The sequence below is a fragment of the Elephantulus edwardii genome, unplaced genomic scaffold (assembly GCF_000299155.1).
Source record: "Elephantulus edwardii isolate Elephantulus edwardi_28Jun2011 unplaced genomic scaffold, EleEdw1.0 scaffold00418, whole genome shotgun sequence".
Taxonomy (NCBI): Eukaryota; Metazoa; Chordata; class Mammalia; order Macroscelidea; family Macroscelididae; genus Elephantulus; species Elephantulus edwardii.
The window spans coordinates 149,782-167,670 of record NW_006400168.1 but is presented as its reverse complement, the minus strand read 5'-3'; the positions used below and the strand labels follow the sequence as shown (position 1 = coordinate 167,670).

At 49.4% G+C, this 17,889-nt stretch overlaps 1 protein-coding gene and 1 pseudogene across 1 annotated transcript; both read left to right on the top strand.

Moving 5' to 3' along the window:
- The first annotated feature begins 296 nt into the window (after positions 1 to 296).
- Positions 297 to 4,814, top strand: LOC102857135 (annotated as a pseudogene).
- A 9,366-nt stretch (positions 4,815 to 14,180) lies between these two features.
- Positions 14,181 to 17,477, top strand: PRPH (peripherin). Its single transcript, XM_006902472.1, has 9 exons — positions 14,181 to 14,786; positions 15,036 to 15,096; positions 15,256 to 15,351; positions 16,014 to 16,181; positions 16,264 to 16,389; positions 16,470 to 16,690; positions 16,783 to 16,832; positions 17,075 to 17,154; positions 17,409 to 17,477. The coding sequence occupies exons 1-9, from the start codon at positions 14,245 to 14,247 to the stop codon at positions 17,475 to 17,477; spliced, it is 1,413 nt and encodes a 470-aa protein (XP_006902534.1). The 5' UTR covers positions 14,181 to 14,244.
- The last annotated feature ends 412 nt before the right edge of the window (positions 17,478 to 17,889 follow it).

The following is a 17,889-nucleotide window of genomic DNA, read 5'->3' as shown; positions in this document are numbered from 1 at the left end:
CAACCCTCCCTCCACTGGGTTTCTTTCCAGGCTGTAATTCTTGGTGGGAAGACGCTGCCCATTTGTCTCCAAAACTGACCGAGACGGTGAGCAGAGCCACACCCACGGCAGAGTAGCCACTAGAGCTCTGTCTCTCAGTAATGGCCCCTTTGCCCATCTCAGTTTCCTCTGTCCCCTCTCTCCCCAGCTAGCAGCACAGCAGTTCGGGCCACAGCCAGAGAGCGTCCACCTTGAGATGCTCTTAACAGACACTGACTCACGGACCCCTCCAGCTGGGAGCTCACGGCTCAGCTGTCATGGGCACGAACACCAGCCAGAGGGCAGAGGGCATGCGGGTGGTTTGTAGGACGTCAGACCCTTTGAACTTGTCTGCTCAGCTGTCACCCTGCAGGAGGTGAGGTGAGAGGGATGGCGGAGTGTCAGGATTGCAAAACAGCCTCCTGACACGCAGCCTGATGGGAGGGAGCCACTGTCTGTTCTCACCTCAGCTGCAAATGCATGTACTGGAGTCACTTGGCGGGCCGGAGGCCAGAGAAGGGGGTGGCCACGGCGTATCCCTGTGCAGCCCACATGATGCTGAGGAACACTTCCCATCCCAGCACCTTTGTCAGGAAGACCATGGAAGTGGGGGCAGCATGCTCCCATGATCACAGAGCCTCTCAGCTATTCTGACAGTTTAGGAGCTCACAGAAATCATATGGAGAGAGCAGAGAAGGAGGGAGAGTCTGGAGAGGAAGACCCCAGATAAGGCGAATTGACACAAAACTGGGGCTGTGGAGGTAGGTGTGTCAGAGTCAGTGAGACAGGCTCAGGACAGAACAGGCTTCAGAGCTGTTGTACAAAGGATCGCTCTGAGTTGCAGGCAACTCCAAGACACAGAAGAATGACAGGGCGCATGTAGGGGGAAAGATTCACCGTTCTTTGATTCCCTAACTGTGGTCTAGTCTATGCACTTGAGCTGAGGACAGGACAAGCTCACAGGTGTTCCAGCTCCTGCACCACTCTGAGACATGCCCCTCCTTCCCCAACCCCTTCCCTGCTCTGTAAAGTGACTGCTATTCACTTCTACTTAAACATCCTGGGCTTTGTCATCCATAAAAGAGGAGCCTAGGGCTCCTAGAGGACAGTGTTCTGAGGCCTCCCCTCTGTCGTTAATGTTTCTAGCTTATTACTTAATTTCCTTGCTCAAGAACCTATATGCCTGGAAAGAACCCGAGATCATTTCATCCAGCTCTTTATTTTACCAGTGAGGAAATCACGGCTCGGTGTTGACTGGACCTGGGACTAGGTAGCTTGGTTTGTTTGTTCTGCTTCTATCAAAATGGGACAGTCCAGGACGTGCTCACAGTCCTGGATGTGCTCACTTAGTCTTTGCCGAGAAATTTGAACGATAGTTACCTGGCCAATTGATTAGAAGAGATTCATTTTGTTCCCATTCCCAAAAAACGTGGTCCAAGAGAACACATAAAGCTTGAACAATATTATTAACATCATATGCAGGTAAAACCTTATTGAAGATTGTTCAAAAGCAGCTGGAACATCAACAGTGAGCTGACAGAAATGAAAGCTGGATTCAGAAAAGTCTGTGGAATGCATCCTGGCTGAAAGCAGAGAATACCAGAAGGGTGTCCATGTGTGTTTTGTTACCTACACAAAGGCATTTAATTGGATTGTATAGGTTATAATAAATTATGGATAACACCGAGAAGAATAGGAATCCCAGAACACCTAATTGTGCTCACACATTAACCTGTGCATAGATCAAGAAGCAGTTGTTCAAATAGGAAAAGATGTTACGGCATAGTTTAAATCAGGAAAGGTGTGTGTCAAGGTTGTATACTTTCACACCTATTCAATCTGTATATTGAGCAAATAATTTGAGAATTTGGACTATGTGAAGAAGGTGGCATCAGAATTGGAGGAAGAGTCATCAACAACCTGATTCAATATGGAAATGACATAACTTCTTGCAAAATGAAGACTTGATGCACTTACTGAAGAAGATCAAGGCCTTTTATATAGATTACACATTAACACTGAAAAAACAAAATTCCTCACAACTGGATCAAGAGCTATCACAATCAGTTGATGTTGTTGTTAGATGCTATCAATTTACTATGATTCACAGACAACATCAAGAAAGATGTGCATTAGGGCTCTATCCATTCTCCATACTTCTTCAATCTGAAGGCTGGGAAAATAATTTGAGAGGCTGGCCTCTATGAAGAAGAATGAGGCATCAGGATTGGAGGAAGACTCATTAGCAACCTGTGTTACGCAGATTACACAACCTTGCTTGCTGAAAGTGAGGACATAAAACACTTGCTGCAGAAGACCAGAGATTACAGCCTTCAATATGGATTATATCTCCACATCAAGAAAACAAACATCTTCACCACTGGGCCATTAGGCAACATCCTGATAGATGGAAAAGAGACAGAAATTGTAAACAACTTCATCTTAGTTGGATCTACAACCAGCAACCTTGGTTAACAGCAGTCAGGAAATCAAAGGACTTGCTATATTGGGAAAAAATCTGTCAGAGACCTCACCAAGGTGCTGAAGAGCAATGATGTCAGCTTAAAACTATGGTGTATTAGATAGAAACCATGGTCTTTTCAGTTATTTGCTATGCATCTGAAAGTTAGACAATTAGTAATGATGATAGAAGAATTGATGCCTTTGAGTTCTAATGTTGGAGAAGAGTACTGAATATGCCATGGACTTCCAAAAGAATTTAAAAAAATATGTGCAATCAGGGTACTCCTTAGAGGCAAGGATGGTGACATTTTGTATCACTTACTTTGAGCATATTCTCAGGAACTAGAAGCTGCATTGAAGGCATTGGCAAAAGATAAGGCCCCAGAAATCTATGAGATGCCAACTCACTTGTTATAATTAACAGATGCAGCCTTGGATGCACTCACCACTCTATGCCAGGAAATTTGTAGGATAGCAATCTGGACAACGGATTAGAAGGGTTCCATATTTGTTCCCATTCCCAAGAAAGGTGATACAACTGTGGAATGTGGAAACTATCAAACAATATAATTAATATCACATGCAAGCAAAATACTGCTGAAGATCATTCAGAAACGGCTAGAACAAAAGAAAAAAACTAACAAATTTTAAAGGGAGCTCTGGTGGCCTAGTGGCAAAGAAGCTGCACTGCAATCCCAAAGATGTGCGGTTCATATACACCAGATGCTCTGCTGGAGAAGGATGGGCAATCTCCTCCTATGCCAGTCAGATCCGATTCGACGGTGTACAACTAGAAAAACAAAACAACAACAAACAGCTAGAAAAGTACATAGATAGGGAACTGCCAGAAGTTCAAGCAGGATTTAGAAGAGGCCGTAGCATCAGGGATTGCTGATGTCAGATGGATCCTGGATGAAAGAATATCAGAAGGATGTGTATTTAGGCTTTATTGACTATGCAAAGGCATTTGACTGCGGATCATGACAAGTTTTGGCTGACATTGAGAAAAATGGGAATCCCAGAGCACTATATTACGGTCATGTGAAACCAATACCTGGACCAGGAGGCTCCTGTGCAAACAGAGCAGAGGAACACTGCATGGTTTAAAATTGAGAAGGGAGGAGGTGGCTCCTCCGCCGTGTGTCTCCGCGCCCTGAGGGGAGACCGGGTGGGGAGGTCAGTGCTGCTTCGTGGCCCCGAAACTCGCCACCATATGTAGCCCCTTAGCCAAGGTCATGGAGATAGAAGGCAACATGGCTCGAACTCAAAGGAACAAGGCCAAGCGCACCACCGAGGGCTGCTAAAGGCTCATCTTGCTAAACTTCGCAGAGAGCTCATTACTCCAAAAGGTGGTGAAGGGTTTGATGTGGCCAAGATGCGTGATGTTCAAACTGGATTTGTGGGGTTTTCCATCTGTGGGGAAGTCAACACTGCTCAGTAACCTGGAGGGAGTATATTCTGAGGTGGCAGCCTATGAGTTCACCACTCTGACCACTGTACATCATCAGATACAAAGGTGCCAAGATCCAGCTTCTGGATCTCCCAGGTGTCATTGAGGGTGCTAAGGATGGCAAAAGTAGAGGCTGTCAAGTTACTGCAGTGGCCCGAACCTTTAACTTGATCCTGATTGTTCTGGATGTCCTAAAACCTTCGGGGCATCAGAAGATCATTGAAAATGAACTGGAAGGCTTTGGCATTCACTTGAACAGAAAAGCTCCCAATATTGGCTTTAAGAAGAGGGACAAAGGAGGCATTAACTTGACAGCCACGTGCCCTCAGAGTGAGCTGGATGCTGAAACTGTGAAGAGCATTCTGGCTGGATACAAAATTCATGATGCTGACGTAACTCTGTGTAGTGATGCCACAGCTGATGACCTCATTGACATGGTGGACGGAAACAATTTATATCCCCCGTATCTATGTGTTAAATAAAATTGATCGGATCTCCATTGAAGAATTGGATATCGTCTATAAGATACCTCACTGTGTACCCATCTCTGCTCACCACTGCTGGAATTTTGATGACCTATGAGTCGTCTACGACTCGACGGCATTAAACAACAACAACAAAATGGAAAAATATCTGGGACTATCTGAAACTAGTGAGGATTTATACCAAACCCAAGGGACAGTTACCAGACTACACATTCCTAGTTGTACTACCTGACTCCAGGACCACAGGGGAGGGTTTCTGTATGAAGAGTCACAAAAATCTTATCAAAGACTTTAAATACACTCTGGTCTGGGGTCTCTCTGTGAAACAGAATCCTCAGAAAGTGGGTAAAGATCAAACGCTGGAGGATGAGGATGTCATTCGGATTGTGAAGAAGTGAACCCTTCCCACCCCCCTCTGCCAGGCTTGCACTGCAGCCGCATCCCCAGGACCAAGCACCCTGACCCCAAGCCCCTTTCTTGGCTTTGGCAGCCATCAGATCAGAATTCAGGGGAGGGAGATGGAAGAACCCAAACTGGAACTTCACTTTCCTTATCTTGATGTCATCTTGAATGTTGAACAGCATAAAGAAACTGACCTGATGGCTGACTAAAAATAAACAGATAAATAAATAAAATTGAGAAGGGAATGCATCAGGGTTTTATTCTCTCTTCATACCTAGTCAATCTGTGTGCTGAGCAAATTCTTTAAGAAGCTGGACTCTATGACAAGGATTGGAGGGAGACTTATCAATAACCTGAGTTATGCAGATGACACAATCTTGCTTGCTGAAAGTGAGGAGGGCTTGAAGCACTTGTTGCTGAAGATCAAGAAAATCAGCCTGTGGTACATCAAAACAAAGATTCTTACCACTGGACTAATAGGCAGTGTCATTATGGATGGAGAGGAGATTGAAACTGTCAACAGCTTCATCTTACTTGGATCCACAATTAACACCTTTGATACCAGCAGCCAGAAAATAAGGAGATGCATTGCACTGAGAAAATCTGCAGTGAGGGACCTTGCCAAATTATTGAGGAGTTCAGGCCATGGTCTTTCCTATCACTTGCTATGCATTCGAGAGCTTGACAATAAATAAGGATGGCAGGGAAAAAAAATAAGGATGGCAGAAGAAGAATTGATGCTTTTGAGCTGTGGTGTTGGAGAAGAGCACTGAACATCCTATGTACGGCCAAGAGAACGAACAGATACATCTTGGAGAGGTTGCAGCTGGAGTGCTCTTTGGAGGCAGGACTGATGAGACTCCCCCTTACATGCTTTGAGCATGTTGCTAGGAGAGGTTATTCCTTGGAGAAGGACATGATGCTGGGAAGGGTGGAGGGTCAGCGAAGGAGAGGAAGACCCTCAATCAGGTGGACTGACACAGTGACTGCTGCAATGGGCTCTTGTGTGTCAGGAAGTGTGAGGATGGTGCAGAATAGAACAGGGTTCAGATCTTTTGTTCATAGAGTTGCTATGAGTCGTACTCAACTCAACAGCACCTAACAACAACAATAACAACATTAAACCAAGTGAAATAAATCATATGATGCAGGGTGATTACCATCAGGTCAGACCTAACTCAAGTTGACCCTCCACTGGGCTTTTGGAAGTGGTAAATCACATGGGAGAAGAGTGTCCATCCTTGTCCCGGGGAACATCTGGTGGATTTGAATTGCTTGCCTTTGGGTTACTCACTAGATCATCAGAACTCCCTGAAATAAGTCATCTACTAAAACAAACTTGGTATAGTCCCACCTACGCAAAATACCTAGAAGAAGCAAATACTCTAGAGTAGATAAATAATACAGATAAAAACATTAGTGACGGTCAAGGGCTGGAGGGAGGAGGAATGGAGAATTATGACTTAGAGAGTACTGAGTTTAATCCTGTGGGTAATGAAAAGTTTAATGATTAAAATTAAAAACATTTTGCTATTTGAATAAAGGGAAACATAGACAATTAAGGGTGCAAAAAACTTAGTCTAGGCATTCTGACATTTTCATGTGCACTAAAAAAATAAGTGATGTTGTTGAAAATGTAAGATCTAGGGAGCTCTGGTGGCCTAGTGGCAAGAAGCTGAACTGCAATCCCAGAGGCATACAGTTCAAATCCACCAGATGCTCTGCTGGAGAAGGAGGGGCAATCTCCTCCTGTACCAGTCAGATCCAATTTGATGGTACACACACAAAAAAATAATTAAAAAAAAAAAAAAGAAAAGAAAATGTACGATCTAGCCAGAGCAGAAGCAAGGATGATGAGATTTCATCTCACATAATTTGGGCATGTTGTGAGGAGAAGTCAGCCTCTGGAAAAAGTTATCATGCTTGAGAAAGCAGGGAGTCAGTGAAGACAGGCCGAGGTTAAAGAGATAGATGGACACAGTAGCTCCAGCAAGGGGCTGGAGCCCAGCAGAGATTGTGAGGGGCAGGATCAGGCAGTGTTTCTTCGTTTTGCTATGAATCAGAGTCAACTGAGAACACCTAACAATGAGAGATGCAGACGGTCATGTGAGGCCCTGAAATCTGCCTTTTAATTGGCCTCCAGTGACTCTGAGGCCGGTCTATAACCAGGCCCTGAGACGCTCACTTACCATCATTCCTGGACTCCTGGAGTCTGTTGCCCCTGGTTCTGGAGCTGTCTGTCCTCCAATGATGGTTGTTGTGTGTCTTGAAGTCAGAACTAACTTACAGCTGACCCTTGAGCAGGTTTTGAGAGGCTCTAAATGGGACAGGAAGAGACTGCCTACCTTACTCCCAGGCAGCCACTAATGGATTAGAACTACATGCCTTTGGTTTTGGCAGTGCAACTTCTGACCAATAAGCCACCAGTTGGTCAAAGGGTCAAGTAGGCAGATGGAGACAGGACTGAAGGTTGTGAACATAGTTGGGGACATGGGGAAATTTGGGATTGATTTTATTTTTCCATCTTTGGTCTTTGGTTTCTGGGGAGAGAGGAGGCTCCAGAAGAATGGAATCAGATCTCCAAATTATTATTACCAGTGCTGTTCCGACCATATTTTCTTATCACTCAATCTTGGACAACTACTTTCAGCTGTAAAAAGGTACCCTCATTTTGAATCATTCCCAAATTAAGACATTCAAGGTGCTCAGCATTTTAACGTTCAGTTAAACACAAATGCAGACTGCAGACCTGTTATTCTGGCTTCTGACCAGAAGGTGGCAGCAAGGGACCTCTCTAGTTTCACCTACCAACACCTATACCCAGTTGTATTTGTTATGTGCCATAAAGTCTAGGGGGAACCAATGACTCGCTGACCCTCCATACCGTGTTGGGAGGCTGTAAATTGTGCAGGAGATTGCCCATTTTTTTCTCCCTTTGAGAAGCCGCTGAAATCTAACCACCTGCTTTAAGATGACAGTGCAACTCCTTTACCTTCTAGGCTTCTTATTCACAGAGGATAAGTGAAAAGAGAGTGGCCATCAACCACCCTCAGCCAGATAGTTGTCACAACGAGCTCAGGCACAATGCAGACGGTGAAGATGGCCTAGGATCTGACAGTTTTTTTGCGCTGTTATACATGGGGTCAGGTTGCTCTGAGTTGAAATCAATGAGGGCTCTTAACAGCAGCCCCAGAGAGGGTTTGGTTTAATGTTTGGTATAGTGTGGGGCTTTGCTGGTTTTTAAAATTTTTTTTCCAAATTTTAAATGCCTCCATTTACATTTCAACTCATCTCATCAAGTCGGAAACTTCTCGTGGCTGACGCTCCAGCGGGCATTTGCAGCTGGAGACTGAAAGCAAGATGGCTCCTCTTCCTCCTGGGAAGCAGTCGGTGGATTCAAACTACCAGAGAAGTCTTTATGGACTATGCAGTTGTGCTGCTAACCCAAAGGCCGTATCTCTCTGCTGGTCTGAATCCCACTGTGCGGGAGGAAGCAGGACAATCTCCTCACTCATGATTTACAGCCTTGGGAAGCCAGCTGGAGGCTCAGCTCTGAGGATGTTCCAACTCTTCAGCAAGGAGTTTGAGTTTTTTGAGTTTCTATTTAATGATCAATTATTTGACTTAGGTATAAAACTAGGAATCACAGAAAGACAGACAAAGGAGACCTGATTGTTGCTCTCCTAAGGAGCCCTGGTGTGTTAGGGGGTGGCAGATAGAACCCACCAGCTACTCTACGAGAGAAAGATGGGCAGTGTCCTCTCATAAAGACTGGAAATGTGACAGAGGCTCAATGCGATTGGAATCAATGCCAAGACAGGGACTTTGGTTTGGGCCTGCCCTCAAATTGTTAAGGGAAGAGAGAGTTAGACGGAAACAGATTACGGGTTCATTAGCTGTATGACCTTGGATAAGCTTCTTAAACTCTTCATACCTCAGTTTCATTAACTGTAAAATGGGACTGATAATACCTATGGCATAAGGTAATTGTGAGAATTAAAAGTGACAATACATGTAAATTGCTTTGCATAGTACTTGACACATAGGTAGCATTAGCTGTGACTGTTACAGTATATACAAGGGAGCTTCCGTGGCCTAGAGGCAAAAAGCTGCACTGCAATCTCAAAGGTATGCAGTTTGAAGTCATCAGCTGTTCTGTGGGAGAAGGATAGACAATCCTCCCAAAAGGCTCCAAAACAAGGCTCCCAAACAGCCCCTGAAAACCACTGAAGGGTCAGCTGTGGGTCAACTCTAACTCAATGGCTCACAACAACAACATACATTACAATGAGATTTCTTAGAAAAGATGGAAAAGATGTCCAGCATGCTCCTTAATTGGGTGGTTGGAATCCCAAAATGGAGTGAATGTGGAAAGGCTTCCACTCTGATGAAGCCACTCTGTTATTGGGGACAGGCTGGGAAAGCCCACCTTGAAAAGTCTGCCCTGGTCCACTTCCGGCCTGAGTCCCAGGCCCAGAGCACAAAACAGAAGCAGCAGGACCCCCCACCACCACCACCAAGGGCTGGGCCATCTTCCTATTGGTTCACTGTCACTTCAGACAACTACTTCACCCCTCTGTGCCTCTGACCATGTGAGAGTGCTGAGTCCCAGTTCCAAGACACAGCAGTTGTTGCTGGTGAGCTGTCAGGTCAGAACCAACCCACAGCTTACTCTCCAATGTTGTTTAGAAGCAGTAAATTGCACAAGAGGAGATTGCCCATCCTCCACCCATACAGCGCTGGGTTCGGGACTGTTTGTTGCCTTTGGGACTGCAGCTCAGCATCTTACCACTAGGTCACCAAAGCTCCTCGACACTGCAGAGCTATAAAAGTCATTTAGGGGTATCAGGACTCAGAGGCAAGAATATAAAAAGGCAGCATCTGAAATTCAGAGGAATCTTGGCAAGGTCATATTTCCCAACACGTAGAATGGAGGTCTAAGCCAATCCCAGACCTCGAGAGGCTGATGGATCTCCATTGACGACTTGTTACAGTAAGGTGCTGCTTTTAGGTGATGTCAAGTTGAGTAAATTAGGGACATATAATTGTTCTTCTGTGTCTATTTTCCTATCACATAACTGAGAAGAGGCAATCGTGATTGTCAAGTACTATGAGACTTATGACATGCTAATTGCTTTATGTTGTTATTTGCCATTGAGACTCCTGCAACTCATAGCAACCCTATGTACAGCAGCTCTGAACCCTTCCCTGTCCTGAGCCAGTCTCATCACTAATTCCAACACACCAACCCCCATTGACCCTGTTACTGTGTCAATCCATCTCATCCAGGGTCTTGCTCTCCTGCGCTGTCTCTCCACCCTTCCAAGCATATTCTTCTCCAAGGATCAGTCGCTCCTGGCCACATGCCCAAATTATGTGAGGCAGAGCTTCAAAAGCCCTATGTACAGTAGAGCACACTTAGAGTAATTGCTTTATATCTGCTTTAAATCTCAAAACATCCCTGAGAGGAAACTGTCATCATCCCCATTTTATGGATGAAGAAACTGAAGCTTAGAGAGAAATAATTCCCAAAGTCACACAGCTAGTAGATCACAGACTAAACTCTTTGGCATTCTCCTCCAATGCATTCCAGCTTCAGCTGTTTACTCCTTTCATAACACAGAATGTTATAATCTAAAATATAACTTTGAAGTTGTTCATGCATCCCACTCTGCAAAAAACTTCCTCCCCTCCCAGCTGGCTCCTTCATGACTGTGCTCTATACTGTTCTTTGTCTTTATCTGGGGGTGCCATTGAATCAAGCACGACTCATTATCACCCTGTGAACAAAAGATCTGAACGTAGTCCTGTCCTGCACTGTCCTCACACTTCCTAACACATAAGAGCCCATTGCAGCAGTAACTGTGTCAATCCACTGGGTTGAGGGTCTTCCTCTCCTTTGCCGACCCTCCACCCTTCCCAGCATCATGTCCTTCTTCAAGGAATAGCCCCTCCTAACAACATGCCCAAAGTACATGATGCGAAGCCTCATCATTCTTGCCTCCAAAGAGCACTCTGGCTGCACCCTCTCCAAGATGTATCTGTTCATTTTCTTGGCCATCCATGGGATGTTCAGTGCTCTTCTCCAACACCACAATTCAAGGGTGTCAATTCTTTTTCTGTCATCCTTATTCACTGTCCAGGTCCCGGATTCATAGCTAGTGATCAGAAACTACGCACCTCAGTCCTCACACTGACGTCAGTGGGCCTCCATTATCCCCCCACTTTCTCTTGCCACCATCTTCTCATCTACCTCTGAATTCAGGGCTTGCCAGTCAGTAGCATTCTTGCCTATAATCTAAACTTCACTGTTCACTTTCCAAGCAAACATCTGGACATGTGCTATTGTCATTTCTCTACAAGCTTGTGCTAGAGAAGCCAAGAGAGGCAGAGAGAGGAGAGATGGTCATAAAACAGGCTAATGCTTAATACAGCACACACTGTGCCAAACGCTAAGTGCTTTGTGTATCGTTACTCATTTCACCCTCTTAACGTTATGAAGTAGTGACTATTATTACCATCCTCATTTATGAATAAAGAAAATGAGGTAAATCAGAGGTTAAATTCAGAGTCCAATTCTTAATCAGCCCAGCAAACTGAAGAATCCAAGGCCACCTTCCCCGCATCAGGGCTTGCCTCCTTCTTCCTTGAGTTTAACATTGCTCTCACCCCCTCAGGGTTTCAACTCAGGAGATTAAATAAGACCAGTAAGAAATCTACTAGCTTCTATGTTCCACCCTCACTTTACATATATCAACAGCCTTATGATGTGGAAAATATCGTTAGCCTCAGTTTACTGAAGGATGTGGAGGCTGCACTTATTCATTCATTGCTGTCAAGCCTGAACCAACTCGTAGCTGACGTTCCAGTAGGATTTCAGAGGCTATTAATCACACGGGAGAATGCCCATCCTTCTCCTATGGAGACATTTGAGTGGTGAATTTGAACCACCTGTCTTTGGGTTGGCAATGCAACTCCTTACCCGCCAGAGCTCTCTAGAAGTTGAGTAAAACTAAATTTTTATGGTCAATTGCGAAGCTTTACTACAGGAGGTGAGAAACACAACACACACACACACCCCAACTCTAGCTTCTAAGCATGACCTTTTCTCTACCTTCTTTCTGGCCCCAAGGTCTGGATTCTTTTGCATGAAGAAGTAAGGCCTTCCCTGACTCCCATAAGGCTGGTTCCCCCATCCACGCTAGGCCTTACTTACTCTGTATGCCCCTTGAACCCTGCTGAGGAAGCCCAACTAAGCTTAAGAGACACTGGTCAAAAGGGGAAACCTAATCTACACAGAAGTTCTACAGGACACGGCACCTTCCCGGGGAGACAGCACAACTAAACTTAAGAGACACTGGTCAAAAGGGGAAACCTGAGTCCTCTCCATTTCTGGTTCTGATCACCCAGCTGTGAGCTTGTTGGAGGGAGGGAGAGGAGGGGAACGCCAGCAGGAACTCCATAGGCTCAGCTCCAGGAAGCTAAAAGCCAGGTCTAGCACCAGTAGGACAATCTGTGTGCTTGGTCCTCCAGGACCCCTTGAAAGTTAATGCCTCGCTGGACTTGGGCCCCTCCTAATGCAAAGCCAGCTCAGACTCTTATTTGGCTTCCAGGGGACAGCTGCAGGAGTAGGGTGGGGTCCAGCCTGGGGTCAATGCAGTTCCAGGTCAATGGCTGCAACAGAAAGCACGGAGGCTTCTCAAGCCTTCTCCCCTCTTCATCCAAGTGGCCCACCTTGCCCAGGCAGGTTCATAGCGCTCTAAGAAGCCACCCATCCCACCCTTCTCATTCACTCTCTTTTCATTCCCCTGGCAACCAAACCAGACCCATCAAGGAGAAGGACCTGGCAGCTGTGCAGGGAGAGACTAATGGCCCGGAAGGAAGGAGGGGCCTGAAGAGGCAGGCAAGGCCCATCTTAGAGGACACACAAAGCCGAGGAGGGCGGGGTTCTCCGCCCTGCAATGCTGAGGAGCTGGCCGCCAGGGAGCCGCCCTCCTTCCTTCAGAGACCCAGCCAGCCCCCCAAACCTGCTTCCCCAGTACCCCAGATCTCATCCTAGGGACCAATTTGAGATGGACCTGTCCCTGCCAGATAGCTCTATGTTTCCTGGCAAAGCTAGCAGGCACCCTGGTTCCTGCAGACCAATCTGAGCTTGCTTCTGGTCATTCCTGTGCGTTCTGGAAGCCATTTGACATGCAAACACCAAGCATCAGTCTGCCTGTTGATAACTCTAAGATAGGGGAGGGTGGGATGCTTGCTTGTGTGCAGGCCTGTGTATGTAATGGCTGTGTGTGATATGCATATGTGTCAGTTTGCGCACACAGTGGTGGCTCTATTCTGGGCCCTTCCCTCTCTTTTTTCAGTCCCTGAACCTTTGGAGGTGATCATATTCTCTTTCCCCACCTCTCCCCTGTTGGCTCTGCTCATCCCTGGTACCAGTAACTCCCCAACACTGAAAACCTTTTCCTGCCCCTCCATCCATCTTTCAGCCTTGGCAGCAGCCGCAGCCCCTCACTCCCCTCCCCCTCTTACCTCAGGAATCGCCCTGGTTCCCGGAAGGCCAGTGACTGAGCAGCAGTTGGTAGGGGGAAGGGAGAAGCCAGCAGAACCGGACAGTTTACAGCCACCCCACTCTCACAGTGCGATCTCCAGCAGGACCCAACCTCTCTCGTGGGAAGTAGGTCTGGGCCCAGACATCCTCAGCCCCACTGGATGTTTCTCTCCACTGAGGCCTAGGGTGGGTCAGGGTCTGGGGGCTGTGTCTTTAAGACTGAGATACAAGCAGGCAACCTTAACAAGGCCAAGTGTGTAGGGCAGGGGGAGGGGAGATGGCCAGTCCATTAGCTGCAGAGCTGGCGCCAGGCATGGCCCTTCAGAGGTCCCAGCGGACAGAGAAAGACCAGCCCCCCCCCATTTCTCCCTGGGTGTGGCTGACAGCAGGTGAAAACAGCCAAGCCAAGTCTCTCTCCATCTGGGTTGCCTCTTTACCCAGTGCTGGAAGCCTGACCTTTGACCTCATCCTTCTATTTCCCCCAGTTTTTACCAGCTCTTTCAGGGAGGGACCCCGCTGTATCAGTCCCTCCCATACTCCAGCTCTGGCTGCATGCTAGAAGGTACTGACCACCGTCCCCCTCTCCCCCGCTTGGCCTGCCTGTGCTCAACATCCTTGCTTCCCTTCTCAGCAGCAACAGGGGGACTAGTAAGTAGGCCTGGAGCCAGCAACCGGTGGAGGGCGGGTGAGGCGCTCCCGCCGCTCCACAGGGTGGGGCGTCCCCCTCCCCACACAGCCATCAAGCCAGTGGGAGGAGCTGCCCCTGTCCCCCTTTACCCCCCTCCCCGAGCCCGAAGGCCTATAAAGCCGCCTGGCAGTTTCTTTCCAGTTCCTGGCCTAGCTCTGCAAGAAGTGCCTGCCCATCCTCAGCCACCATGAGCCATCCGTCAGGCCTCCGGACCAGCATCAGCTCGACTTCATACCGCCGCACCTTCGGGCCACCGCCCTCGCTGTCCCCCGGAGCCTTCTCCTACGCGTCCAGCTCCCGCTTCTCGAGCAGTCGCCCGCTAGGCTCCGCGTCCTCCGGCTCCTCGGTGCGTCTGGGCAGCTTCCGCGGCCCTCGGGCCGGCGCGAGCGCCCTCCTGCGACTGCCCTCGGAGCGCCTCGACTTCTCCATGGCCGAGGCGCTCAACCAGGAGTTTCTGGCCACGCGCAGCAACGAGAAGCAGGAGCTGCAGGAGCTCAACGACCGCTTCGCCAACTTCATCGAGAAGGTCCGCTTTCTGGAGCAGCAGAACGCCGCCCTGCGCGGGGAGCTGAGCCAAGCCCGGGGCCAGGAGCCCGCCCGCGCCGATCAGCTGTGCCAGCAGGAGCTGCGCGAACTGCGGCGCGAGCTGGAGCTGCTGGGCCGCGAGCGCGACCGGGTGCAGGTGGAGCGCGACGGGCTGGCGGAGGATCTGGCGGCGCTCAAGCAGAGGTCAGGGGGCAGGGACATGGGTGGCGTCTCTGTGTTCTCCTCCCGGCCCCAGTGACTCAGGCCCCTCTTTTCCTCCCCTGAAGAGCGGGGTTTAAAAGCCTTCCCTGTGCATCCTCTTAGACGGTTAGAGAGAAACTCCAGATCAGCAGCCTCTGATCTGTATCCTAGAGAACTCCATCTGTCTGAGGCAAGACGTGCAGGGTCTCATCCCCTACCCCCAGCTCTGCCTCTCCCACCTTCCTCCTCTAGGTTGGAGGAGGAGACACGCAAGCGGGAGGACGCTGAGCACAACCTGGTTCTGTTCCGCAAGGTGAGCCGGGGGTTCCCCACCACGAGTTATACCTCTTCGCCGATACCCCTGGCAGTGCTGGGCCCAGAAAAGTGCCTCCCCAAGCATTTAGGAGAGGGCTGGGCCCTTCCTCTGCTTAAATGTTTCCCCTGTTCTCTTGAATTCTGTCACGCCACAAAGGACGTGGACGATGCTACTCTGTCCCGTCTGGAGCTGGAACGCAAGATTGAGTCTCTGATGGATGAGATTGAGTTTCTCAAGAAGCTGCATGAGGAGGTGGGCAGGGCTGCGATGGACCTGGGGATCAGGGAGGCGTCCAGGGGGTGGTGTGGTCTTGTTAGAACTGCAGAGGCAATGCTCTGGAAGAGGTGCCAGGCAGAGTGAAAGAATTACCCTGCCCCCGGCGCGCCTGCCCGTTGTGCCGGGGGGTTAAGCTGCTGCGCAAGAGCATGAGTTCGCGCATAACTGGGGGCCCAGCCCGCTGCAGGCGGCCCTTTTAACCGCGAGCGACAGGGCGGCGGACCAGGCCTCTGCCGGGGTTCGCCTCTTGGGTCTCAATTCTTAGGATGATCCCTTTGGGAACGGATAGTAGACTCCTCGGCTAATTGCGTTTCCTGTGTGTGTTGTCATCCAATAAACTTTAGGTGTTATTGAAAAAAAAAATTACCCTGAGGATTAAAAGTGTGCGAATAGACAGGATCAATGAAACTCCTTCTACAGGTGGTTTGACTCCCACCCCTGCGCCTCCTATTGGCGTGCTGCAGTGCTGCAGCCCTGTGTCTTGGCAGTTAAGCGCGAGCCCGGCTCTAGAGCCGCGCAGCCTGGCGCGCACCCTACTCGCTGGCGCCCCCTTCTGTTAATTCGTGTGCTTCTCTTTTCCGTGCGCTGACCTCACCGTGGGTTCTGCGCTCGGGGCTTGCATCTGCCTCCCTTCACAGGAGCTTCGAGACTTGCAGGTAAGTGTGGAGAGCCAGCAAGTGCAGCAGGTGGAAGTGGAGGCCACGGTGAAGCCAGAACTGACGGCAGCACTGAGGGACATCCGCGCGCAATACGAGAACATAGCGGTGAAGAACCTGCAGGAGGCAGAAGAGTGGTACAAGTCTAAGGTGCGAGAGTCCGTGAGGGCCTGGAGGGTAGCACCCCGGGGTGAGGAAAGCATTCACGTCCCACTTGTCCCCTGTGCCACAGTACGCAGACCTGTCCGACGCCGCCAACCGGAACCACGAGGCGCTGCGGCAGGCCAAGCAAGAGATGAACGAGTCCCGACGGCAGATCCAGAGCTTGACGTGCGAGGTGGATGGGCTCCGCGGCACGGTGAGTGACGGCTGCGCGCCCGGGGCTGGGGCGCAGGAGCTGGAGGCCGAGTCCCCAGGGCGCTCATCTCCTGCCCCCAGAACGAGGCGCTGCTCAGACAGCTGCGGGAGCTGGAGGAGCAGTTCGCCCTGGAGGCCGGGGGCTACCAAGCGGGCGCGGCGCGGCTGGAGGAGGAGCTGCGGCAGCTGAAGGAGGAGATGGCGCGCCACCTGCGCGAGTACCAGGAGCTCCTCAACGTCAAGATGGCCCTGGACATCGAGATCGCCACCTACCGGAAGCTGCTGGAGGGCGAGGAGAGCCGGTGGGGAGTGAGGGTCGGGAAGGGGGTGGCGGAGCAGAGCGAGCGGGTGGGCGCCTGGACAGAGGAGGCACTGACCAAGTGCTTTCCTCCAGGATCTCTGTTCCAGTCCATTCCTTTGCTTCCTTAAATATAAAGACGACTGGTGAGTCATACTAACGCAAGACTTCCAACCTATACCTCCCTCTTGTCTGCTTCTGTCATCGCACTCTAACCGTGGCTCCCCTAAGGAATCGATTCTCCTCTGGGGACAACTGCGGCCTGGATCCCATTTGCCCTACTCCTCCCGCCCCGTCCCTGTCCCTTACTTTACAGACTGCAGTCGTGGGGTGGTCATAAAAAGAGAGCTACCCTAAGCTTCTGGTCCCCTCATCCTGATTTCTCTAGTGCCTGAGGTGGAGCCTTCCCAGGACAGCCACAGCCGGAAGATGGTCCTGATCAAGACCATTGAGACCCGGAATGGGGAGGTGAGACGATTCCCCTCATGCGCACGTCCTTCGTTTCTCATATCATTTGTGTGCCCCAGTCTGGCTGCAGCTGATAGGAAGGTGTTCTGAATGGGTGATTTCTTTCAAGGGCTGAGGGGAGAACATAGAAAAGGTGCGTGGCTAGATAAACTGGAGCTTCCAGTGCTTTAGTCAAAGAAGGGACATCATGACCCCAAAGGGCAGGAGGAAGAGCTCTAGTGAGTGGCTCTACCCCTTCCATGGCTTGTCTCCAGCAGGTGGTGACAGAGTCACACAAGGAGCAGCGCAGTGAGCTAGACAAGGCTTCTACCCACAGCTACTAAACTCGTGAATGGAGCGCCCTGGCTCTGCCCCAGGCCTGCTGGAAGCCCAAACCCTAATGGCTCCTCTCGCCCTTAGTTAGTCTGCTTTCTTCTGCATATATCTGGGTTGTGGCTTCACTCACCCCTTCCCTGGCTCCTCACTAAGCCCTCTGCAGCCGGGAATAAATAGTCTTGCCCCTGTGAATAACTGTGACCCATATTCCCTCCTTTTCATGTCCTGCAAAAGAAGCCATATATCTCAGGACAAGTCCACCTCTACGAATAATCCCATGATCAAAAAGGTATCTAGAGTCCGTGTTTCACTTTTGAACCAAATAAAATGACTGTGGAGAAACTTGTCCCTTGTCTTTGTTTCTGTGGGAAGTAGGGTGCCTCAAGGGAGGCGGCTTAGCAATATTTTCACTTTGTCATC